Below are 26,023 nucleotides of genomic sequence, written 5' to 3'. Positions count from 1 at the left end.
CTCAAGGTCTTCATTTGGTTTATTTTCTTCACAGAACTAAACTTACTTGTCCACATATTTGTTTGTGCACTTTCTGTTTTCCCTCTACAGTGGAGGCTTCATAAGAGCAGGGACCCTATTTGTTTTGTCCATACTATATTCCCAGAACTGGAACCAATTAGGTGCTCAATACATAGTTGTTGAATGAATGAATAAAAGATCATTCTTTCAGCCATTTGGTTCCAAGATTTATTAATAGTGACCCATCCTTTCTTGGCTCCCCTTTGCCCCAGCTCCCAACCCCAATCAATTTCCCCACTCCAGGGCTTCAGAGTAGTCCCAGAATGTAGGAAGTGGAATAGAATAGACTTGGACATCATCCAGGCCTCTGGCTTCCAAACCTGTTTTTTTTTTTTTTTCTTTAATCCAGTAAAGCCATTCTTTTATCCCAAATCTCTCACAGAACCTCTACCTATCAAATATATAAAGCAGGAGCTACCCTTGTTGAGGAAAAATACATGGAGCTTACAGCTCCAAAAAACAGTTTGTTGTTCACTGCTCTCCTTGTTTCAGTAACTTCATGGTACAGATAAACAGGCTGAGGCCAAGGATGGGGCCTTGATCTTCCCTGAGACACACGTTCTCTAGGGCCCTCCATTCCAGTGCACTGGGTTCTAGAGTCTTTCCATTCAGAGTAGAGAAAGTTCCCAGAAGTATCTACCAAGGTAAGAGCCTAGGTCCTCCACTGGGTACCTATCCCCTCAGATGCTTTTCTGAGGATCATGTGAGGGGCTGGCTGGAGGGTGAACTGGAAGTGCAGGAGGACTGGGTGGGGAAGCTGGATATCTGTATTGCAAGGCTAGTGGGGCTGAGTGATTGGGGACTGGATGATTGGGAAGTGCTTCCTGGGCATGCAGTGGTCTCTCCCTTCCTCAGGATGAGGCTGCTGAGCTCCTGAAGCAGCTGCTCCTCCAGGGATCCCCGTGCCTGGGGACTGTTCTTGGATGGGGGCCCTGGAGGGGGATCCGGTGGCCTCTCCTCTTGGCCCAGGGTGCTTGTCTTGGAAAGAAGGGGTTGATCAAAGGACTTCTGGCTGGTGAAGGGGATCTCTGGCTTGGCTGTCCACTCCCGTGTGGTAGAGAAAGAAGTAGAAGTATCCTTAGTGAGCTCAGGGAAGTCCCCTACCTCTTCGTACACTGGCTCCTCATACACAGGCTCCTCTAGCTCTTCTTGCTCTTCCACAGACCCTGTGGATGACTTCATCGGCTGTATGGGAATGGAGCAGCAGGGAGAAGGCACAGAGTTAGAGTTACTAGATGTGTGTGTGTGTTACTGGGAATTGAATTCAGGACCTTGAGTGTACTAGACAGGTGCTCTACCACTGAGCCACACCCCCAACCCTTTTTATTTTTATTTTGAGACATGGTCTTCCTAAGTTTCCCAGGCTAGCCTTGAACTTGTGATCCTCTTGTCTCAGCCTCCTGGGTGGTTGGGATCACAGGCATGAGCCACCACACTCAGCTGTGTTGTTGGATTATTAATCAGTAACATTATTGAGCCCTTGGGGCCAGATGTTGCTAAATACTTGATATTTATGATTTCAGAACAACCTTGTGCAGTGGCTTACACAGCAGAAGAGTGAACTGAGCTGTAGAGGGGTTAAGTTGCCCAGAATCACACAGTGAAGAAATGCTAGAGGCGGGGCTTGAATTCAGGTCTGTCTCTAAAGTGCATTCACTTAACCACTCTCCTTCTAGTTCTCAGATTCTATGACTACCTTCTCCTTTCCTCATGACATCTTACCATCCCTCATTTTCCTCGTTCATGCTGGCTTGCTGGCTCTCTGCCACACCCACACACACCCTGATAATCTGCATCCGATCAGACACATAAAACACCCAGGGGTTCCAGTAACACAGAGAAACACAGGGCTGGCAGGCACATAGCTGGAGCAGGCACAGTACTCACAAAGAACATGGACAGGGTCCTCCGGTTGTGTAGTCGCCTCTGGGCACAGGTGGGGGGGTGAGGGGAGGGAGAGACACAGAGACACAGTGAGGCCTGGCAACAGGAGGTGGAAGTGGGGAGTAGGGGCACAGAGAAGGTAGAGTAGATGGTCACAGTGAACAGAGAGGGGCACTGGACTGGCAGGCACACCCCTTTTCCTGCGGTGTGACAAGGGTAAGGGCAGGGATCAGGTGGGGGTTAGGCAGGATGGAGGAGGCAGTCTCACCAGAGTCTGATTGGCAGAGAGGAGGGTGGCACCACTGTCATCCCCACGGATGGGCAGCAAGGGCATAGTGCCAAACTTCTGACGGGCAAGGTCAGAAGAGGAACGGCGTCGTAAGACCACTGGCTGCTGGTCATCATGCTGGTGAGAGGATGAGCAGTTGACACTGGTGGACTTGGGAGGTATTGCGAGGTATTAGGGGGTCCAGGGGACACAGAACCAGCCCTCAGCCTTTTCCTTCCCCTCACCTGGGCTTTAAGGATGCTTGTGGTCCAATCCCACATTTCATCCTCATCAGTGCAGGCCAAGTAACTGTGGGTGATTAGAGTGGATTTTAGAAGAGAGAAAGATTCATAGCTGTAGGTTTGGAGGAATGGTGGAAGGAAAGGAGGAGGAAAGGGGACAGGATGCAGGGCTGGGCCAGAGGAGAAGCCAGGCCAGGAGGTACTCACAGGTGCATCTTCTCCAGTATCAATGTGAAGCCCCACCTGGGAGGCAAAGGAGACCAGTGATTGGGTGACCATTAAAGCCAGCGGGGTGATGGCAGTAAGGCCTTAGAAGTGTGGGCTGGGGAAGAAAACTCACAGTGTTGGAGGCTTTAACTTCTTACGGATTCCCAGGTAGACCTTGGCACCTTCTAGAGGCCATTCCCGTTCTGGTTTAGAGCTCTGAGAATATGAACAGAGTGAGTAAAGTTGAGACATGAGGAGAAGGTCATGATTAGTGAGGTCAAGAGGTCATGGAAACATTGGGGCATATGATCACAGGGTCAGAGAAGTCATTGGGGAAGCAAAAGAGTCTGGTGAGAATATGGGCTGAAGAATTAGAGAATTAGTATAGTTTCGGCTCCGGCTACATGGCCACTCAGCATCCCACCCCTCTAGTCCCAGGCCTCACCTTCTTCTCCTTGAGCAGTAGCAAGTAGCGTCCACGCAGCAGAAAGAACCTTTCCTGGAAGCGACTTCCCAGTAAACGGGGTGGCTCCTCACGACAACGCAACAGCCCCACCCGGGGGGTCTCACGCCGGACACCTGGGCACAGATGGGCTATGCTGAGTGGACAGTTCTGGGGAAGAGACCTAGAGAATGCTGGGCTTAGGAAGAGTTGAGGAAGGAGGCTCACCCGTGAAGAGGCAGCCAGCCTGGGCCAGGGGAACTTTTCTTAGGAGCAGGGAGGCTGAGCAGGGTTCTGGGAGCTGGCACCATTGCAGGGCCTGCTCTAGGACCTTTTCCTTGGGGTGCAGTGGCCTCTCTGAAGGAGCATAGGGGGGACAGGTATTAATCGGAATATCCATCCAAAGCCTAGAACCCTCAACTCATCTCCCACCAGTCATTCATTCATTCACCTATTCAACTATTCAGCCACAGACATGGGTTTTAGCCTCAATACCTTGCCAGGCACTGTGCTGGCCCTGGGATACATTTGTGAGCATGCTACACATGCCTGCCCTCACAAAGCCACAGCCTAGTAATAAACAAGTAGGCAAGCCAAATAATTGCAGAACAAAAAAAAAAAATGCTTTGAAAGAAACAATAAGCTGAGGGAGGGTTAACAGGGCAGCAATGGAGATAAGGTAGTCAGACAAGGCCTTTCAGGAGTTGCATTTGAAAATGAGCGAGCTAAAGGATTGGGAAGAGCAAACCATGCTAAGACCATGTCGTAAGAACAAGGGCCCTCAGTCAGGAAATATATATTTGGGGAACTAAACAGCAAAGAGGACAGATAAGAGGATGGTAATGTGAGATGAAGTCTGGTAAATAAGCAGGGGACAGACATTCAGGGCTGTGGGTCATGATAGGGACTTTGAATTTTATTCAAGTTCAGTGAGAAACCATTGGAAGGTTTCATCAGGAGAATGACATAATCTGATTTATGCTTGAATTGCTCATTTGGCTGCTGTGCAGAAAATGGATTGTAGGTAAGAATGGAACCCTGTCTAACTACTCCCTTTCTGGGGCCATACATTTTAGTGATTATATTGGGAGGGAGAAAAATAATGGTGATTACAACTAGGATGGTGGAGATGGAGAGAAGTGACTGATTCAAATGGAATCTACAGGACTATTTGGTGGGCTGCATGTGAAGATGAAGGAAAGGGAAGAGTCTCAGAGGATTCCTGGGTTTCTGGCCTTAATAACTGGGTGAACTGTGGTGCTACTTACTAAGTTGGGAAAAAAACAACCAGAAAATAGCTTGAACTTTTTGTTAGGGGAGGGAGCTATGAATCTAGTTCAGTATTAGACAATTTAAATTTGATATGCTTGCAAGAAGTGGAAGTGTCAAGTAGGCCATTGGATATGTGAGTCGGGGGTCAGAAGAGAGGTCTGGGCCAGAGATAAAAATCAGCTTATTAATGGCAAGTAAAGCCATGGGAGTTTATCCAAAGAGAGACGTAGAAAGAAAAGAAGAAAGAGCCCAGGGTCCAGCTTTGTGTCCTTCTAACACTTGTAGTCTAGGCAAAAGGGGGAAGAGAAGTCTCCTTTGAGGTAGAAGGGAAACCAAGAGCTTATGGAGTTCACTAAAGCAAGAGACAAGTACTGAGAAAGAGGGAGTGGGTCAACTGTGTTAAATGTCTTCTCACAGAGTGAGCAGATGAGTACAGTGTCTGTTGTATTTGGTAACACAGAAGTCATTAATGACCTTAACCACATGATCACACATGCCCGCACCCACACACACACACACACACACACACACGCAGTCATACTCACCAAGCTCTCCATGCTCGAGAATCTCAAATGTCACCCACAAGTCTGTCCCTGCTGCTGTCCCTCGCATCTCCAGTACCTGATTAGTCAGCTCCTCAGCAGTCAGTGTTGGGGACACCTAGGATCCAGGCAAGAACAGAGAAACCATGCTGATCAAGCTGTTGCCCTTGCTTACCACCATCCTCTCATCTCCCACCCATTCCCTTCAGGACTGACCTTCAGGGTGACACAGTTGTCTGGGAGCTGCTGCTCTATATAAACCTCCATGATGAGGTCTCCTGCCTGGGACAGCTGAGGGGAGGGGTAAAGGAAAACACGATAGGTCAGGAGGAGGCGAGAGGGTGCAAAAACACCAAAGTCAGAAAATTCCTCATGTTGCCTCATATTCACCTCCTCCCACAGAGGTCCCTCAACCCTAACACCCAGTGTTGCTCGGGCCCGTAAAAGAAGTGGGAAATCTGGGTGCAGTGGCCCGCACCTGCAATCCTAGCAGCTTAGGAGGCTGAGTTAGGAGGATCACAAGTTCAAAGCTAGCCTCAGCAACTTAGCAAGGCCCTAAGCAACTCAGTGAAACCCTATCTCTAAACAAAATACAAAAAGATAAAATAAAAGGCTGGGGATGTGGCTTAGTGGTTAAGAGCTTCTGGATTTCATCCCAGGTCCCCCAACCCTCCCCCAAAAAGAGTAGGGAAGCCACATTTTTAGCTGTATACAGTGCTACTGAAGGCAATGTTGCACAGTGATTGAGAGGAATCAGACTGCCTGCATTCCAGCTCTGCTGCTCACTACAGTGTGACCTTGAACAAGTACCAAGTACCTCTATGAGACTCAATTCTTTTTTTTTTTAATCTATCTGCAATATTGGGGATTGAACCCAGTGCACCCTCCTTCTCAGCCTTCTGAGAGACTGGGATTACAGGCATGTGCCACCACACCTATTGTTGTGCATGAGTTCTTTACTTGGAAGAATGAGACTACCTACTTCATAGAGTTGTGTGATGCTACAATGAAATTAAAAGTACTTGGAATATAAAAATTCTTAACTGTTGTTTACTATGTATTTATTATTCTCACTGCTTAGTCTGACTTTTTGACTTTATGAACTCTTCCTTGGATCTACATTTAGAAGTAAGGTACTGCTGCTACCATTCCACCAAGAATCCTCATGGTGCGATAAGTGGAGCAAACCCTAAGCAAATCTACTGTCCAAAGTACTCCCCTCTTTGGGTTTTCCAAAGAAACTGAGGGCCTGTATGCAGAAGAACAGGCTAAAAGGAAACTTCCTCAACTGGGTAGGTCACCTTCCTATCTTGATGTCCCCTTCTGCCCCACTTAGTTGTCGAAGGTCAGGGCAAGTTACCTGCACATCCTTCCAGGTGGTGATAAGACTGACCTCCAAGTCAATCTGAGCTACCTGGTCAGAATCAATCTGTAAAAGAACCAAAACTTTAGTGTGGGGGATGCTGGGAAAGGAGAAAAGCAAGACAAACCCCAAAGCCAAGGGGGACCTGAATAAGAGGGTTGAAGGCCTAAGGAGCCAAGAACCATTGGGGTGGGGATGTTGAGAATATTATGGGAGAAAGAGGTGCAGAGCTCTGGGAGGTGATTCACAAGGCGGAGGGGCACCAGAAGGCTGGGATAGGGTTTGTTGAGGTGGGCAGGATGGAGTCTCTGGTCCTGACATAGCAAGGGAGAAAGCTTGTAGGACAGGGATCAGGAAGCCTTACATCAAAGACAGAGATGTAGCCATCGATGAGCTCCTGCAGCACCCGCACCTCGTGTTCACCCCGCCCATCTGTCTGGAACACACTAGGTGCAAACAGCAGGGCCAGGTTCCGCGTGCACATCTGGTTTAGAGCTGCACACTTCTGCACCCTGCAGAGGAGTGCCAGGGTCATGAGGAACACAGCTCGTGCACCCCTTCACCAATTCATCTATTCATTGGGCAAACATTGAGCCCTATTCTATGCTAGACCTTGGCCTAAGCTCTTGAGACATAGCAGTTACTGGCTTCAAGGAGCTCACAGTCTGGGGAGAGACAGTTAAAGCATGGATGATTGAACCCAGGGCACTTTACTACTGAATTATATCCCTAGTCCTTTTTATTTTGAGACAGGTCTTGCTAAGTTGCCAAGGCTGACCTCAAATATGTGATCCTCCTGCCTCAGCCTCCTGAATTGCTGGGATTACAGAAGTGTGCCACTGTACCTGGCAACAAACACTTTATGTAAAGAGCAGACAGTACATATTTTAGGCTCTTAAGCCATAAGTCTCTGTTGTAACTCCTCAACTCTGCTGTTGTAGTGCAAAGAGAGCCATAGAAAATATATAAATGAATGGGTGTGGTTTTATGCTTAACATACAAAACTTTATTTAGAAAGTCAGGCAATGGGCTGGATTTTGGCAATGGACCTGTAGTTGGCCAATCTATTCAATGCTGAATAACCCTCAGTACAACATAGCCAGGGATTCACCCCACAACAGATGGTAAAGGTAGATCTATATCTTATTCATCTCTGTAATTTTTATATCTATATGATTTTGATTAATAAAACAAAATAATATTAATTGCTATCCATTTCTAAAAGCTTACTAGATGCCAAAAACTATACTAAGAATTTCACATGAACTATCTCATTTAACTCTCACATAGCCTATGAGATGGATACTAGTCATTAAATCATCTTCTTTACAGAAATGAGGAAACTGAAGCTCAGAGAAAACAAATAATTCACCCAAAGTCACACAACTAGAAGGATGGGAGCCAGATAAAGCCTACGTCTGCCTGACCCCAAATTCATTCTTTGAACCTTAATGCTCCAACACCTTCCCTTAACAACTGTTTGTCAAATGAGTTAATAAATGAAATTGCAGAGTTGGGTTGAGGTTACAAAGGTCAGGGAGGGATCCTGCAGAAGGCCTGGCCATACTGACCGATAGAGATGTCCAATGAGGGTGGCCAGTGTGCGGCGGTTGACCCGAGGCAAACAGCCAATCACTTCTTTGTATTTCTCCAAGCGCTGATTCTTCTGAGGCAGTTCTGGGGATGGAATGGAGGAGGGTTGGAGAGGATTTAGGAAGAGAGATTAGAGGCTGGAGTGTAGGGAGATTTTATGGAGACAAACCCAAACGACCTCCCCTGAGCCAAATCTTCTGGATGACCCTCCAGTGGGGGAGTGTTGTGGGGCCGGCTGCCCCATCCCACCAGAGAGTCTCAAGGATTCTGATGGGGGAGGTTGGAGATCCTGGTGGAGTCTTTGTTCTTAGGGATCTTGGTAGTACCAGCAGCTTCCCTCCAGCGAGGCAGCAATCGAGCAGAGGTCACAGGGTCATCAAGCTCACGAAAGAATCGTTTGAGTGTGTCCGTGACATCCTCCACAAAATGTTCCCCTGGTCGGAGCTTCACTGACCGGGCATCCCTCCGGAACTCGGCCAGGAGGCGCAGGCTGCGGGCCCGAGCGCCCCCCTTCCTATATACACCTTCCAGCCTGAGCCCTGAAAACAGTCAGCAGATTCGTCATATGCAAAGACATGCCACCACCCACCCAGCATCCCATCTGTGCCCCACTACATGTTATGAGATTGTTGGGGGGGGTCAAGGAGGAGGAAATCTGTGCATCTGTGGTCTGGATTCTCAGCTTCCTACTGGAGTCTTTATCCTCAGAAAATCCTTCCCTGACCTTGGCAATCAGGCTCATCCCCATCACTCTCTTTCTCTCACCACTTTTATTTTTAAATAGTACTCTGAAATCACATTATAGTTAATCTGCATTATCCTTAGATTCTGTATTTGAGCATTTCTCTCCTCACTAAAATTCATTTGTAACCCTAAAATCAGTAAGTTGCCCCTCTGTATCCATGGAGGATTGATTCCAGCATCCCCCACAAAATCCACAGATGCTTGGGCTGGGGATATAGCTCAGTTGGTCAAGTGCTTGCCTCACATAAACAAGGCCCTGATTCAATCTCCAGCACTACACAAAAAAAATCTACGAATGCTCAAGTCTTCTATATAAAATGGTGTAGTATTTGCATATAATTTATATACATCAACCTGTATACATGAAATCATCTCTAGATTACTTATAACACTTAATATGAAAATGCTATGTAAATAATTGTTATGCTATCTATCTTACAGAAAAATGACAAGAAAAAAAAGTTTACACATTCAGTACAGACTCAGTTTGTTTTCCCCAATTATTTTATCTTTAGTCGGTTGTGTACATTGATGCAGAATCCACAGATACGGAGGGTCATCCATACTTCTGGTGTTTTTGTGGTCATTTATGAATGCATACCAAGTGGAAATTCAAACCCTGTCAATGCACATGTTCCTAGCTAAGGTCTCAGACTATAAACAAACGTTCTTTTCATGGTTTATTCAGAGTCACATTTTTCACATTTTTCGTGCTTTTTGTTAGTGATTTCATTGTTAAAATGGCCCCAAGTATAATGCTGAAATGCTGTCTAGTGTTTCAAAGAAAGAATGCTGTGATGTGCCTTACAGGAAACATTCATGTGTATTAGATAAACTTCATTCAGGTATGAGTTATGCTGCTGTCGGCCTCAAGTTCAGTGTTAATAAATCAACCAGATGTATTAAATAAGGTATCTTTAAACAAAAAAACACATAGAACAAGGTTTCAATTGATTGGTTGATGAAAATGTTGAGACCAGAAGTTCAGAGGAACCTAAACCTATACCTCCCTTGGGGCAATAATTCAGTACTACACTAATTAAGTGTTTGCAGTGGCCTTATAGAACATAACTGCAAATGAGAACTGATTATACTTGTTTACTTTCTTTCTTTTTGGTAATGGGGATTGAACCTAGGGGTGCTTTACCACTGAGCCCCATCCCCAGTCCATTTTTTTTTTTTTTGAGACAGGGTCTCACTAAGTTGCTGAAATTCTTGCTAAGATGTGAGAGTGGTCTTGAAACTTAGAATCCTCCCACTGCAGCCTCCTGAATTGCTGTGGCTATAGGCATGCTCCACCACACCTGATATATTTGTTTTCTTATTACTTGTCTGTCCTACTAGTCTAGGAACTTGCTAGGGTCTTCCCTGTCCACTGCCATATCCCCATCGTGTGGCACATTACAGCTCAACAAACACTATGGAAAGAACACAGTGGTACAAGAACCTTGAAGGGGAGGGTGTGACCACACACCTTCTCTGAGGTCTTCTCACAGTGACTCAGACTGAATTCCTTCTTTGAATAAAAGGAGGCTGAGAAGAGGATGGGGGTCTAGCCAGATTGCATCGGGGAAGCCACTGAACTCCTACTCCTACTGCCCAGGTATGGAGAATGTCATCAGCCACTGACTATCCATTGTTCGTGACTGGTAAGTACAACTCTTTTTAGAATCATAGAGATGCCTTCTCTTTTTCTTGTTTTCCTTTACTGCCCTTTCTTATATTTTATTTATCTTATTTTTTGATGCTGGGGATTGAACCCAGGGCTTTGTACCTTCCTTACTTTTCTTGAAATTTTCTTCTCAAAATTCCTCTCTCCTAAAGAGATAGGAGAGATAGATTCTATTTGATCCTTGCTTCAGCTGGAGAACAAAATAGAGGCCCAAAACTCACAAAGAGTTCCGGAGAGCACTAGGTATAGCTGGCATTTTTTGCCTAGAAAATCTTTCACCCAGGATAATTCTGCTGAGACCTTCAGGGATTTTGCTGCCTGCACAGCTTGGCACAGCCTCGTGGCTGCCCCCCTCTGTTCCCCATGGCTCTACATTCTCGGTCCCATTTCCAGGGCTGCTCTTACCCCCCTGCCCACGCCCCACCTCGGAACACTTACTACCTGCCAGGCCCTGCATTCCATGCTTGATGCGCATCATCCCACTGTCATACTATCCTGGAAAAGCAGGGCAGCTACTTCCATCTTACAGATGAGGGAACTAAGACTCAGAAAAGCAAAGCAGCCAGCCAAGAGTCATGCGGCCCATTGGTGCCAGGTTGCAATATTTGGAGGCAAAGCTCTTTCAGGTGATCCCCAACTCTGTGGCTGTTCTCTGCCTACCGCGCCCACCCCCCCCCCCCACTGGCTCAGGTTCAACCAGTGCCCATTTACCATGCTGGGTGACAAAACTGATGCAGGCATCCACAATGATGGGAATGTCACCCCGGCTCATCTGCTGCTCCTGCAGCCCTGTGCCACCCCCGCCAGCAGCGCCCCCAATGGCTGCATTCCATGCTGAGAAGTCCAGCCGGCCTTCCCCCTGCAGATAGAGGGTCCTGAGACCCAAGAAGTCTGAGTTAGAGCCAGCTCTAGAGTCCTCTGACTGAGAGGCTCAGAAGCACAGGGACCTGACTTCCCAGATACCAGCAGAGGGCAGCAACACTCAACCTAGATGGTCCCTGAACTGGGGAAGCAACTCTGAAGAAGCTGGCAGAGGTCCAGTAGGCTACGCTGGAGACAGTGGGCTGGGCTCCAGAGAGTCAAGCAGGGGACACAATCAAAGGCAGGCGGAACATTTACCTTCCTGTCTCCACCAGGACCAAATGCTCCTTTTTGTCTGGGGTATCCGCTGCAGAGACCACACCTACAAGGAGAATCATTGTCATCATAGTTTTCAGCATAGTGATAATTATTAAGTATTTCAGATATATAGGCACCAGGCTAGGAACCTTACAAACTATACTCCACTAAATCCTATGAGATACATACTATATTGTCATGCTACAGGTGTTATATTACAGCTCAGAGCAGTTAAGCAATTTGCCTCAAATTACTTGCTATAAAATGGTAAAGCTGAGCTCAAATCTAGGTCTCCAAAGCCTAAAATATTGTCTTACTCTGTTCCTACTTTAGAAGGAAGGACAGCAGTGAGGGTACTCAGTTCCCTCTCCCAGTTCCCAACCAGCAAGTGATTCCAAATAATAACAACAACACTTCTTGAGTACTTGTAAGTTGCCTCCAATCAGACTCTGTGATAAGTGCTTACATGCATTGCCTCATTGGAACCCTCTGAGGAAGGCCTTATTATTGTGCCCATTTTAAAGATGAGAAAATAAAATCATGGAGAAGTTAGGTAACTTGTCCACTGGTACATAGTGGTAAGGTAGAGTCTAAATCTGGGCAGTTTCCCTTCAGAGCTTATGCCTAAAGTTATGACATTCTATTGTTTCCCATAGGATCCCAAAATTAAAAATGTCCACTCCCACCTACCTCCAAAGCCACCCTTCAGCCCTGTTCCCATCCCTGCTCACTTATCTCCTGCAGCCGCCGTAAATGCACCATGTCCTCAGGGGCTGGGGGACCAGGGCCTGGTGCTGGACACAGGAAGAGGTGGTCACCACGAAGGAGGCCGAACCCTGACAGCCAGAGGCCAGAGGCCAGGGCTGTATGGGAGGGGGACCGCAGCCACAGGCGGCCCAGCCGCAGCAATCCTGGGCCCAGTAGCTGGTGACAGCTCAGCGGGGAGAACCACTGCAGAGGTAGGAAGACAGGAGAGAAGAGGGTGGGGGAGAGAAACAGAGTGAGCAGGTGAGAAAAGCAGAGAAAGAATGAAGAGAAAGCAGAAGGAAACATGGTGGGAGAGAGTACAGGAGAGAGCCAAGGAGGAGACAAGAGATAGATAGGAAAGAAATTCAGCTTAACTTGCTGCAGCCTACAGAGAGAAGATGCCTATGTGGCAGCCTTATGGCCTTAACTGGGGTGTGGGGGTAAGAACGAATAGGTGGCCAAAATGTTCCGAGTGAAGGATCGTGATACCCTGGGAAATCCCACCACCTTAGGGTGCTAGGGAGAGACTTCATGGAGGAAGTTTGAGGTCCACCTCAAAGCAATGCTTCTCATACTACCTTTGGTAAAGGATCAGGGGGTTTCTTTTCCTTTCCTTTCTTTCTAGTTCCAATTCGTCACTATCCAATACCTTTGTTAAAAACAACAAAAATGAATTGCTAAAAAGCTGAAATTTGGGCTGGGGGTGTAGCTCAGTGGTAGAGTGCTCACCTGGCATGTGGGAGGCACTGGGTTCGATCCTCAGCACCACATAAAAATAAAATAAAGGCATTGTGTCCATCTACAACTGAAAAAAATGTTTTTTAAAAAAGATGAAATTAAAAAAAAAACAAGGACGTACAAGCCCTTTAAACTTAAAACTTGTATAGTAAGATTCAACATACAAAATTACTCTGCCAAACTGCTATAAGAGATTTGAAATGCTTTCTTTCAAGTTCTGTGCATATCCTGTCATGAACTGAAACAAACAGGGGACTTGCATGTGACACAGTCCTCACACCACTGCCTTAAAGGATGAGCTTGGGCTAGAACATGGGTCCGTGGTAAAGCACTTGTCTAGTACTGAGTTCCATCCCCAACCACAAAAAAAAAAAAAAAAAAAAAAAAGAAAGATAGACTTGGTAAATACAGGTGATATAAGAGGTGACCAACCTGGCTAGGAGGGTCATGGCAGAGCCCTGAAAGGCTGTGGAGACAGTTTGTTAGTGTGAGTTAAAGGACAGGGAGAGCAGGGGTCAGAAGCTAAGGTGAAAATTTCCTACTGAGAAGTGTCAACCACTGCAGAGGTGACCTAAGAAGGTCAGAAGGCAGCCCCTGGACTCTGGACATGAGGAGTGACCTTCAGGGTAGCAGTTGGGAGAGTCTGCAGGGAGGAACACAACTGTGAGGGATTAAGGAGGAATTGCAGGCTGCATACAACTTTCTGAGAAGTTGTCAGGAAGGGAAGGAGGGCGCCGGGGTGAAAAGTTGAAGGTGGGGCAGAGCTTAAGGAAAAGCTGTTTTAGGACGGGAGAGATTGTCGTCATCATCATCATCATCATCACCACCACCATTATTATTATTTCAACACCCACATATGGAGAGCTTGCTATGTGTGGGCCTCACATGTCACTTAATCCTCATCCCCAGGGGGTAAGTCTTTTACACCCACTCCACAGACAAGGAAAAGCTCCCAAGGCTGAGAGTTGTAGAACTCCAATCCCAGGATGTCTGACTCTGACTCTAGGGCCTGAATTTTTAATTCCAGGAACAGGGTCTGGGATGGAGATACTGCCTTGTCTAGAAATGGAGACCCTGAGCCTGGCAGTAGCACACACCTGTAATCCCAGCAGCTCGAGAGGCTGAGGCTGGAGGATCATGAGTTCAAAGCCAGCCTCATCAATTTAGTGAGGCCCTAAGCAACTTAGTGAGACACTGTCTCTAAATAAAACATAAAAAGGGCTGGGGATGTAGCTTAGTGGTTAAGCACCCCTGGGTTCAATTCCCGCAGAGAAGCTGAAACATGTGAAAGTAGCTTTGCCACTGAGCTGTTGGAGACCCGGGAGAAGGGGAACAAAGGGTGGGCATCAGGAGTCCAGTGGCAGCTTAACTGTGAGCAGAGGCTATGGCACAGTGAAGTCTGGGGCATGAACTCTGGACTCAGAGTCTTGAAGTTTTTTCCTGTGCTCAGCTGCTTCCTAGCTCTGTAATTTTGACCAAGTGACTTCATAACCTCTAAGATGTAGTTTCTTTAGGTGTAAAATATTAATAGTGCTTCCCTCTGAGGGCTGCTGTGGATATTAAATGAGATATCAAATGGACAGGGTTTAACACAGGGCCTGGCACAGTATAAGTGCTCATTCAACTTCAGCTGTTTATTAGTGGAAGTGGTTAGAGCGGCTATAGGAATACAAGCGGACAGGATGGGGGAAGGGCGGGGATGAAGGAATGATGAGTGTGGGAGGGGTCTCCGTTACCTCACCTTGCCCACTGCACTGGTCCAGGCCTCCAGACTGTCAGCTCCATCTGTACCAAAATGCTGGATCCTCCCCCCCGTGAGGATGAGCTCAAAGGAAAAGGGGAACCTGCAGAGATGATGAGGTCAGGGTGGAGAATGGGGGCCAAGGAATGGCTATCAGGCTGGAGACTGGGAAGAGCACAGGAAGCTATTACCTCTCAAGGTCACCGGGGTCAGTAGGTGGGGGATTGATACCCAGACATATAACATCCTGGGGCTGGATAAGGCTGAGGGGTTCAGGACTGCTTTCAGATGCAAACATTTCCAAAGCTGCTCCCAGCACACACCACAGGCGGGAAGGAGCTAAGTGGGAGAGAAATGGTCAAGGGGACAGCAGACCTCTGCCCCCACTGTCAATAGTTTCCATTTACCAGATATTTATACTCTGCCAAGGTTTCTGTCTATGTATGATTCTACATAATCTTCACAATAATCTTATAAGGTATTTTATTCAGTCCTGTTTGCAGATGGGGAAACTAAGGTTCAGTTTGAATCGCTTCTCCAAGTCACATAGGTAGGAAGTACCAGGGCTGGGATTTGACCCAGACAGTCAGAACTCAGAGCAGAGGCTCTTAACTATCACCCAGAGCTACCACCTGGCATGGGGTGTCTTTCAGCTCCAGCACCCCAGCCCACTCCACCTCCCCATCCCAGCTCTGTCTTCCCTTTCCTTCTCAGGTACGCTCATGCCTATCCCACTTTCTGTGCCTGTCATCTCCCATCCTCATCTCACCATCACGGCCCCTGCGAGAAGGAGGAGGCCCAGGCTTGTTGCTGATGGGGCCACAGTACAGGAAGCTGCTATAGGTGGCAGGCACCACCACCTCATTGTATACACCAGGGCAGGGGTCTGCAAGAAGAAAGGGTGATCAGGTCAGGCTAGTGCAATGCAATGGCCTGACCCTCCTTGGGGAAAGGATCCAACGAGAGAAGACCACAAGACCCAACTCCACTGGCAGCATGGCCAAGTGGAGCCAAAGAGGGCTGGATTCTTCACTGCCCAGATTGAAGAAGGTGGCAGAGAGTAAGGAGACAGGGAGGCCTCTAGCCCAATGCCATGTCCACCAGCCAGTCAACCAGGCAGTCAGTTCCTGGGTGGGGACCTCAGAGCATGGGCCATTCTGTATCTTGACCCATTTGGCCTGACCAATGGAGATCAGCATCACTAAGCTGACCACTCCTTTAGTGATCACTGTCCCCAGGGAGATGAGACCTGATCTATGGGTTGACCCTGTCAGGAGGGGACTGGCACTAGTACCTGGCACATCCCAACCCACCAGGGAGCATGACCTCAGGTCTCATCAGACATCTCAAGAGCCCAGGAAACAGGACCTGGAGGGTCTGAGAGGTTGGGAAACTGCCATTGTGATTGATTGGATGATGGGGTGATTGGGGTCTCCTGAAGAACCACATCACAGGTTGGGGCTGAGAATTCCTAGGGAGAGAAAAAGGAGGTACTAGGGGTAGGGTGATCACCTGGGGGTAGAAGGCCAGACAAGCCGCCATCAAGGGCTGAGGGGGACCAGGGCTCCTCCCCATCAGGGGCCTCAACGCAGAGGAGCTGAGTCATGTTCTTCAGCAGATTGGGTCCTGCCACAGCTGAACACAGTGCCTACAGGAGGAAAACACCTCTGTCAGCCCCAAACCCAACCTGAGAGCCCCAGAGACAGTCCTCTGATCACCAAAAAACAGTCTCCACCACCCAAGTCAGAACAATCCAACTCAGACACTACTTCCTCTGCCTTCCATCATCCCCAACCTGTCCCTCCTACCTGCAGAAGCTGGCTATGGTCTGGATACTGAGGGTGAGGCTTTCGGAAGAGACCTAGCCGGTACTTTCGGGAAATGAACTCTCCCCGAGGGCCAGGGGCTGAATCTGGATGCAACCCCTCACCTGGGGGTAATGTCCCTGCCCAGAAGCGGTTGGCACGATCATTTCCCAGAACAATGAACAACTGTAAGATGACAACAGGCAAAGGCAAGTGACCAGAACTCAAGAGTTCTCAGATATCCCATGCCTGTCCCCAAACTGGGTCCAAGTGTTTTCTTTTGGATGCTCTCGTTCCATGCCTCCCCACTTCTCCCTTCACAGACCTCACCTGCACAATCTCATTACTCCACACACTTGTGTCCAGCTTCAGGCTTTGTACCTTGGAGATCCCGGACCCCAGGGCCCGGTGCTGGCCTGTTAAGGTGTGGGGGGCATGTGGCTTGGGTACCTGCGTCCAGCCCCAGCTCTCCTCCCTCTCCCCATCTGGGCTGGAGGCTGCAGCCCTCACCTGCACATTGCTTGCAGATGACCACCCCCAGGTTGACAGCAGCCCAGTCGGGGCGGGACGCCCTGCAGTCTGCACAATGCCGGTTTGCCCGATTTGACCAGATCTTCTCAGCCACCTCGTAGTCAGACAGGGTCTCGGTTACTGCTTCCTGCAGAGCGGCCGCCCAGCTCTGCCGAGCCCCCCCAGACTCGGCTGTGAAGCTGAGGGGTGGACAGCCAGTCCGTGGGCATGGACCTCCCCCCATGTCCCATCCCAGTGGCCATTCCTGTAGGAGCTGCCACAGGCCACATCTGGGCCAGCCCAGACCCTCCTGATGTCTTGATCTTGCCCACTTGACTCCATCAGTACATATCCACTAGTGTTCTATAGAGGCCCCCAGTCCTCTGTACCCTTGTGCCTCCCCATAAAAGTCCCCTAGCCTGCCTCCCACCAGTTCAGGCCCCACCTGAAGCAGCGGTGGGGTGTGAGCAGATCAAAGCTTCGACTCTTAGTTTCCCGGACACTGCATCCTTGTAGTTCAATGAAGCAGATCCCAATGCCCAGAGAGAAGGACTGGTAGAGCCAGAGGGTGGGCACTGTGAGTGGCCAGACCAAGTCGGGCCAGGCTCCTGAGCACCCATACAGCCCTCTTTACCTGCTCACTCTTGTACAATGCCAGCTCTCCAGGGCTCAAGGCAGCAAACACCTTGGCCTTGTATCCACGAAGCTCTAGCATGCCAGTGCGGAGGGGTCGGGGTGGGTGAGGGGGCCTGGGGTGGCCCAAGAGGCGCTGCTCCTTCAGACAGGATTGCAGTGTAGAGCACCACATGTCCCGCTGAGCTGGTGGGGGAACAGGGAAGCAGATCAATGGGTGTTATGCTCATATAGCCTCCCCCTTCCCATCCGGGCCCAGCAGACCCTGGCCCTCACCCTCACTCTCTGTGCGGAACACAAACACTCTCTGTCCAGTGATGACCTGGAACTTGTTGTCCTTGCTGCTGCGAGTCATCTCAATGGCAGTCAGAGGGATCACACCCTTGGGAAAAGGGTCCTGGAGAGAAAGCCAATGATTCATGGGGACAGGAACTGAACCATGTATACTGACCCCTAGGCCCAGTGCTGACCACTCAATCCATAAGCAATGGTTATAGCTGCTAAGCCGCTACCTTAATGGCTGTCATCAGGCAGATGGTGACCATCTCCCCACAATGAGCTTTCAACCCTGAACCTCGCGGCTCCCTTCTCCCTCTCTTTAGTCTCCTTAATAGCACCTCCGGTCCCCCACCTTGTCACTGCCAAAGTACATCAGACTTCTCCCGTTGAACTGCACAAAGCGTCTCTGGAAGACATAGTTTCTAAAAAAAGAATGAGAGGCCAAGATCAGTGAGTGTTTGGGGATACATGGGGTGGGGGATTACAGAATTTGGCAGCACTTGGGACTTGCTCCCCCCACCTCCCTATTTCCCTTCTCCTCCTTCCCTTCCCAGCAGCCCCACCCCTGAGGCGAGAGCTTGTCTAGCCAGCCACTGAGCAGGGGTGTGGGGCGGTCTGAAGTGGAGGAAAAGCTGGCGTAGGGTGAAATGAGGTCATCATTGGTCTCCTCTGTGTCCAGGGTGGGTAGTGAGAGGGCAGAATCCCCAGGTAGCTCAAGGCTGGCATAGCCAGCATCTTCCCGTGCCTCCAGATCCTGTCTGCTGAGCCTTGTGGGGGCCAGAAGAGAGAAGGACACACGTTAGACTCGTGGATACCCTCCTTCTAAGTTCTCCATCCCTACCCATAGCACCTAGTAGAATACCTTGCAGGTACTAGATCTATTTTTCAAACAGGGGATAGGGAAGCTAGGAACCTAAAAAATTAGCATGGAGTTTCTTCCCTAAGCACACTTGGAATTTTTACTAAGAAAATTTTAGTTATTCTCCTCTGCATTAGTATTACTGGGGTGAAAAACTGGGGAAAGACTGATAGATGGCTTCCTACCATGGAGGTCCATAGCTAATGCACATGTCCTATTGGTTCTTTCTTAAAATGTTCCTGACTTTCTCTTCCTAAACAAGGATCCACCAACTCTCACTGGGGTGATGTAAATTGCCTATTTGGTCACCTGCTTTCATTCTTGCCTTCACTCCCACAATCCATTCTCCTACAGCCACTAGTTCTCGTTTAAAAATTATAAATGAGGTCATTTCACTCCCTACATTAAACCCTTCAATAATGTCCCATTTGCACTTAGGCTAAACCTAAATTCTTTGCCACAGGCAGCAAGGACTTACACAAGTCTGCTCCCTGACCTCATCTTGCACTGCCCTTGCATGTGCTGCTCCCTCTGCCTAGAACACACTTCCTTCCATGCTTCCATAAAGCTTCTTTTCTTCATCCTTCAGGTCTTTTTTTTTTTTAACCTCATATGCTCAGAAAGGCCTTCCTTAACCACCCAAGAGAAGTCCTTTATTATTCCAGTGGTTCTCAACCTCAATAGCACAAAGTCACTTGGTAATCTTAAAAATATCTGTATGGGCTTCATAACAGACATTTAAATTTGAATCTCGGGGGTGGGGCCCTGGCATTTGCAATTTTAAAAGTTCCCCAGGCTATGAAATAGCTAGGGTCAAGAACCACTATCTGTTTCCTATTCTGAGAAACTGAAGCAATCATATGAGAATCCCTCCAGACTCCCAGTCCACATTTACCCAATGTCATGCATTTATTCCTTTGGTGACTATCACAAGTGCCCCATCTAGAGCCAGACCCTCCTCTGTGCACGTGATCCTACTCCTCCCACCTACACAGACATGGCTCCAGACTCCCTCTCCGCATGGCTTGTTTCTCCTCTACCAGATCATTCTTATTCACTTATACACAACATTCCAGCCTACGAAAAACCCTTTGCCTAACTCCACTTCCACTACTCACAGTTGTTCCAGCTCTCTGCTCTTCTTTGCAGAAAAACTCAACAAGGTTGTCTACACGTTTTTAACTCTTCTGCTTCCATTCTGTCTCTCTCTTTTAAATATTTTTAGGTGAAGATGGATATAATACCTTTATTTTATTTATTTATCTTAGGTGGTGCTGAGGATTGAACCCAGAGCCTCACATGTGCTAGGTAAACACTCTACCACTGAGTTACAACCCCATCCTTCCATTCTCTTTTAAACCCACTCTGATCAGGCTTTTCACCTCCACCACTCCAAGACTGCCCTCGAGGAGGTCTGCAATGACCAACACATGGCCAACTCCAGAGGTCAGTCCTCCATAATATCTTAGCAGCAGACTTCTCAGGAGTATATGACACAGTTGGCCTCTCTTCCTCCTAGGGCACTTTCTTCACTTGGCTCCTATGACACCATATTCTCCTTTTCTTTCTCCTTCACTAACCATTTCTTTTCTGTCTGTTTTGCTGATTCCTCTCTCAGACCTCTTGATATGGAGGCGGGGCACCAGGGCTCTGTTCTTGGTCTGCCTCTGTGCATACCCACCCATACACACCCATCCAAATGCTGAGAACTCCCAAATTAAAATCCCCAGCTCATATCTCTCTCCCAACCTCTATATTTGTATACCCAATGATCTATTTGTCATCTCTTCTTTGATATATAACACACACCTCAAATTTAACATGTCCAAAATGACTCCTGTCTACTCCCCTCCTTCCATCTGCTTTAAGTACATTCTTCCTTGTCTCAGACCATGGCAACTCCGTGAACTTTTATTTGCTCAGAACAATGCTAACCAACAGAATGTGACCTAATATGTAATTTTAAAATTTCTAGTGGCAACATAAAAAAAAATTTAAAGAAACAGGTATTGTTTTAGTAGTATATTTTATTTAATCCAATATATCCAAAACAGTAACATTTTAGAATGCAATCAAAATAAAAATGACTAAGATCACTTATATCTTTATCTGTTATATTTACTGTATTTTTCTTTTCTTTTCCTTTTTGTTCTAAGTCTTTGAAATCTGGAGAGTGTTTCATACTTACAATACTTCACAATACTGACAAGCCACATTTCAAATGCTCAGTGATCATGTGTGGTTAGTGGTCACCAACAGGACAGCACAGACTCAGACTGAAGCCTTCAAAGTCATTCTTGACTACTATTTCCTTTTCAGAGCCCAAGTAAATTTGACAGTTTGCCCTGAAAATATAGCCACTTCTTATCATCTCTATTACCATCGCTACTCTGAGATCTCTCACCCACCTAACTGCAATAACCCCCTAACTGGTCTCTCTGCTGCTTTTGCCCTCTACATATCATTCCCAACACATCACCCAGAGGGATCCTTTTAAAATGTAAGCCAAAATGCTGAGGGTGTAGCTCAATGGTAGAGTCCTTGCCTAGCATGCTTGAGCACCTGGGTTTAATCCCCAGTGCCGCAAAACAATAAAATAAAATGTAAGTCAGAACCTCTCCAATAGCTTCCCATTTCACTTAGAGTAAAAGTGAAAGTCCCTACAAGGTCCTACCCTGTGGGGCCCCTTTACCTCTCTAACATCTCATCTCACTCTTCCTAGCCTGGCCCATCAGCCCCAGGCATGCTGACAGCCTCACCCAGGCACATGCACTACTTGAATCGTCTATCCTGCTTGGGACACTCTTCCCCCAGAAATCTTTTTTTTTTTTTTTTTTTTTTTTTTAGTTTTATGTGGACACAACATCTTTATTTTATTTTTATGTGGTGCTGAGGAGCAAACCCAGTGCCTCATGCATACTAGGCGAGCACTCTCCCACTGAGCCACAACCCCAGCCCCTCCCCCCTCCCCGAAATCTTTATGGCTAACTCCTCAGCTCCTTCGAGCTTTTGCTCAAATGTCTTCTCCCTGCCACTACCCCAGAACTAGGGATTGAACCAGGAATGTGCTACCACTGAGCTACATCCCCGGCCCCTTTTTATTTTTTTATGTTGAGACAGACTTTCACTAAGTTGCCCAGGTAGAACTCAAATTTGTGATCCTCCTGCCTCAGCTTCCAGAGTCACTGTTGTTAGAGGCCCAGTTTATGTCTTCTTGACACTCCATTTTTTTTTTTTTTTTTTTTGTACTGGGGATTGAACTTAGAAATACTTTACTCCTGAGACACATCCTTAGCATCTTGCTAAGTTGCTTAGGGTCATGCTAAACTGTTGAGGCTGGCCTCAGACCTTCGATCTTCCTGCCTCAACCTCCTGAATCCCTCCTGGGATTACAGATGGGTGTCACCATATCCACCTTCAATGACCCTTTTTTTTTTTTAGTTGTTGATGAACCATTATTTTGTTTATTTATTTATATGTAGTACTGAGGATCAAACCCAGTGCCTCACACATACTAGGCAAGCATTCTGCCACTGAGCCACAACCCCAGCCCCTCCTTCAATGACTCTTAATGAAACACTGAAGTCTCCTCACATTGCTCCTCAGTCCTCTTACCCTGCTCTATTTTTTTTTTCACGGCACTTACACCATTTAATATACTACATAACTTACATTTATTAATTGACTATTTCCAGGACAAGGACAGGGATTTCTGTGTACATTGATCTATCCCAAGTGTCTACATCTAGCATGTAATAACAGTTGTACAACAAACATTTTCTGAATAAAAGAAGAAAAAGTGCTTCTTCTAATTTTTAATGATGTATCTATTTGCCTACTTCTTTTATTTCTTGTTTACCCCATTGATTCATAAGGTCTGCTAAGTTCATCCTGTATCTTGACTACCTGCCTGGCACACAGTGGACACTCAATACACATTTGATGAATAAATGGACACATGACCACTGCTAGTTCAACTGCTCCTCAAGCTTCCCCTATCCTCCCACTGTTCTGAGTACTCACCTGTGTTCAGGCCTGTCCTGACAGACACCTCTGCCCTCTCTTCTGTCGGAAGCACCTGGGACCCCCACAGGCTGGACACCATAGTACAGACAACCAGGATCCATAATGTGCACTGATGGGGTGAGGAGAAGGGTAAAGAGAGGGGAGAAGAGATCAGGTGGGAGTATCTGAGGTCCAGAGGGGCATTACCCCTCTCCCCTGAGCCCAGGAAAACCCACCTACCTGTGCCTGTTGTGGGCCTGAGGGCAGGGATGGGGGCAGCTGTCTGAGAGCTGTCTGGAGTCCTGAGGAGAAAGGCCTGTTGCTTATCAAGGGACTGAGGAGGAAGGACCATCTTCATGCCCTGCTCCCCTTCTCTCAGCATCAGATTCCTAGGTAGCCAACTCCACTTACATGTCCTGAGCTGTCTGTGCACTGCCTCTTACATCCAGGCCAAAGTAGATGGCATTGGGCATCATCTCCATGGTATTCAGAGTTGAAGGCTGCTCAGAGGAGCAGGTAGGGAGAGGAGGAGAATTTGGGTTGGACTCTGAGATTTTAGACCTTTCTGGTCCCCAAAAAGGTGGACTCAGTCCAGGTCTCTGGGTGGTAGCAGGGCCACTGAGCCCACTAAACACTGTCCTGGGCTTAGGCACGGGTTTTGGGGGTTGGGTTTGGGGGGCTGGGCTAGAGGATGGCTCCATGATACTATCCAATTTGGGATCCAGAGAGCTCTCTGCAGTGCCCGCCTGCAGTAGGCGCAGGATTCGTTTCCGGTGCCCTGTGGCGCTGATGCCCAACTGCCTCAGCTCCTCGTGGCCCAGGCCTTGGGCTGCACCCGCTGTAGCAAGGCCATGCTGCCGGAACGTGTCTGCATACTGCTCCAGATGCACCGTGGCCAACCACACAGCGATGTCCAGGTCCTGAGGGGCAGCCATGGGGGCTCAGGCCATTGCTGGGGGGAGGGGGAGGGTGAAGGGAGGGCTCAGGCTGAGATTCCCCCCACCCCGGCCCCAAAGCCTGAGGCCTAGACAGGGGGTACCAGCTTCTAGTCTTCCTCAAAAGAAAAATGCCCAAAGGCCTGCAATCTGGAGGCAGAGCCACCACAGAACATTAGAGTCCCTCCACATATAGTGGAGGAACGTGAGGTCCAGCAAAGGAAAAGGTCTTGCCCCAGGTTCACAGGAAGCAGTATTAGTGTAGCCCCCTCCCACCCAAGTGCCTGCCCCTGATCCCAGGCCTAGGTCACACCTCTGCCCCTGTTCCTATAGATTCAGCTGAGTAAGCAAGGGAACAAGAGGGGGTGGGGAAATTAGTGTAGCCAGATCTAGCTGTGGAATAATGTGGGGAGAGAAACAGGCTAGGTACAGGGAAGGAGGTGCAGTCCCCACTCCCACTGGTTTCCAGAGCCTGAGGTTTGGGCTCAACATCCTAATCCTGGTGGTTCCCAGTTCCTCCTCCCCTTCCACCTATTGTCTCTTTTCAGACTTCCTTCCTGTCCCTTTAGCCTGGCCGCCTCCACATCCTGACTGCCTTGGTCAGGCTGCCCAGAGGGCCCTAACCAGTCCCAGTGTGTGGGATCCCAGCCTGGGCAGAGGCCACTTAGGGAATAGGGGTGAGTGGAGAAACAGGCTAGAGATGAGAAACCAAAGGCCAGTGGGTAGTCCAGGGCCTTCTTCATTCTCCACCCATCCAGGGCATGTTCACATGTGTGTGCGCAGACACCCTGCCTGCAGGAACTCAGCAGTGTGAAATGACCCCCTCCACACCCTTTTCTCCAAGCCTCTTTTTCTGAGCCTGCCTTTCCTCTTCCCATATCACTGGGCTCAGATCTCTAAAGCTCTGTCCCACAGGAGCAGCCCAACCCTAACCCTGGTCTATTCCCTGAATCTCTGATTCTGTCTCCCCTAAATTTTACCTTTGTCTTGTCCCTGTCCCCAATCACTCCATCTCCACCTCTGCCTCTAAATCTATCTTTGTCCCTCCCCTTGTCCCACTTCTTTTTGCTCTCTGTCATCAAACTTGTCTTTGCCACGGTCTTCAATTCTAACCAGGTCTTATTGCATCTCTGGCCTCTGACCCTGGGTTTCTGTCTCCGCCTTTGCCTGCACAGCTTTCTCCCTGTCCCTTTTCTAATCAGATCCTAACTAGGACTCCCCCTCCATCCCAGCATCAGTTCTGGCCTCCCTCTGCCTCCCTCCAGCCTGCCGGGCCCTATCCCCAAACCAGGGCTAGGTTGCTGAACTTCTGGCCCTGAGTCAGGGCCCAGTTTCCCGGTGACTCAAGCCGGGCGAAGGCACGGGTCTGGGAGCCAGGAGGTGCAGGCTGGACAGAGGTGGCGGGGGCGGACCGGGCAGCGCCAGGCAGCGCTGGCTACGCCGAGGGAGGGGGCAAGAAGGGAGGGGGCAGAGGCCTAGAAACCAGAGGGAGGGGCAGGTCGTGGCGGGGAAGGGGAGAGGGAGGGGAGAGAAGAGGGGGAGGCCGCCGGCGCGGAGGGGCCCTGGGAGCCCACGACGGTCCTGGAGGAGGTGATGGGGTGGAGTCTGGGAAGTAGGGACCCGGGGTCGTGGGGGACCTCACCTCACTGCGCGGCCGCCGTCCGCTCCCCGGTGCCCGCCGCGCTGTCCGAGGCGCCGGGTCCCTCCGCGCCCGCCCCGCCTCCCCCAGCCCTCCCCCGACGGGCCGGCTCCGCCCCGCCCCGCCGGTTCCCTTTGCCGGGCCCCCGCCACTCCTTGTGCAAGCGCGGCCCTTCAGATGGTTTGGGCTCCTTACCCAACCGCCGCAGATATCTCCGGGTCTGACCCGCGCTGCCCTCTCGCAGAACAAGAAAGTGACCAGAACACGGTTGGGGGACCGAGACAGCCTTAGGGAGAGGGACAGAGAAAGAAAGAGCGCTGCGGAGGGCGTCTTTGCTTCTTCAGCCCTAACGAAGGGAAGAAGAGATCTTGCTGCTACTCTTCGGGGCACCTCTCCCGTACCCACCAGGGTGGCTGGACCCTGGCACCCAATTAAATGGGGACAGAGACTATGTATCCCCAAGTCACGGATAGGCATTAGCCTTCCTCTGGAGCCCAGCGATTTGGCTTGGGCAAACTGGACCGGAGGCCCAGAAGAGGAGTCCAAAGGGCTTCGTTGCCCCCAAGAACCCAGCCTAGGGTTTTTTCCTGAAGGATAAGGTTAACCAGGCAGCATCCCCACTTCTAAACCAAAGTTTGGGGTTGCCTTTGTGGGTAAAGCTGGCTTCCTTCAACGGAGACCAAGCAATCAGCCTGACTCTCCCACGTGAAAATGCTTGCAGGGG

The 26,023-nt window shown here is 48.9% G+C and overlaps 1 protein-coding gene across 4 annotated transcripts; it reads right to left on the bottom strand.

Moving 5' to 3' along the window:
- Window positions 1-214: 214 nt before the first annotated feature.
- Arap3 (ArfGAP with RhoGAP domain, ankyrin repeat and PH domain 3) lies at window positions 215-25,385 on the bottom strand. 4 transcript variants are annotated; one of them, XM_071612285.1, is made up of 33 exons: window positions 25,303-25,385; window positions 23,137-23,677; window positions 22,966-23,027; window positions 22,744-22,855; window positions 18,425-18,628; window positions 18,214-18,283; window positions 17,859-17,979; window positions 17,584-17,768; window positions 17,395-17,501; window positions 16,950-17,149; window positions 16,770-16,855; window positions 16,443-16,625; window positions 16,147-16,282; window positions 15,404-15,520; window positions 14,826-14,973; window positions 14,635-14,737; window positions 12,140-12,359; window positions 11,409-11,472; window positions 11,001-11,164; window positions 8,200-8,412; window positions 7,852-7,957; window positions 6,645-6,792; window positions 6,278-6,346; window positions 5,134-5,208; window positions 4,921-5,035; window positions 3,332-3,460; window positions 3,107-3,240; window positions 2,795-2,877; window positions 2,662-2,697; window positions 2,458-2,521; window positions 2,213-2,383; window positions 1,948-1,986; window positions 215-1,245 (listed from the first exon to the last, which is right to left on the bottom strand). In XM_071612285.1, exons 2-33 carry the CDS (start codon window positions 23,658-23,660, stop codon window positions 760-762), a joined length of 4,674 nt encoding a protein of 1,557 aa, XP_071468386.1. In that variant the 5' UTR covers window positions 23,661-23,677; window positions 25,303-25,385; the 3' UTR covers window positions 215-759. The 4 variants fall into 4 exon arrangements, with proteins under 4 accessions (XP_071468386.1, XP_071468387.1, XP_071468389.1 ...); XM_071612286.1 differs by having other exon boundaries at window positions 2,213-2,350; XM_071612288.1 differs by having other exon boundaries at window positions 23,137-23,645; window positions 25,303-25,364.
- Between the last annotated feature and the right edge of the window lie 638 nt (window positions 25,386-26,023).

Source organism: Marmota flaviventris, chromosome 5, assembly GCF_047511675.1.
Source record: "Marmota flaviventris isolate mMarFla1 chromosome 5, mMarFla1.hap1, whole genome shotgun sequence".
NCBI lineage: Eukaryota > Metazoa > Chordata > Mammalia > Rodentia > Sciuridae > Marmota > Marmota flaviventris.
The sequence above is the reverse complement of the archived record's forward strand: the minus strand, read 5'-3'. Positions and strand labels throughout refer to the sequence as shown.

Excerpts from the sequence above, each read along its gene's own strand:
- Arap3 (XM_071612285.1), bottom strand. The coding sequence starts at position 23,660 with ATGGCTGCCCCTCAGGACCTGGACATCGCTGTGTGGTTGGCCACGGTG. Across the intron at positions 15,521-16,146 it reads GTCTGGCCTTCTACCCCCAG|ACCCCTGCCCTGGTGTATAC; the intron begins GTGATCACCCTA and ends TTCTTCTTGCAG. Across the intron at positions 14,738-14,825 it reads GACCCCGGTGACCTTGAGAG|GTTCCCCTTTTCCTTTGAGC; the intron begins GTAATAGCTTCC and ends TCATCTCTGCAG.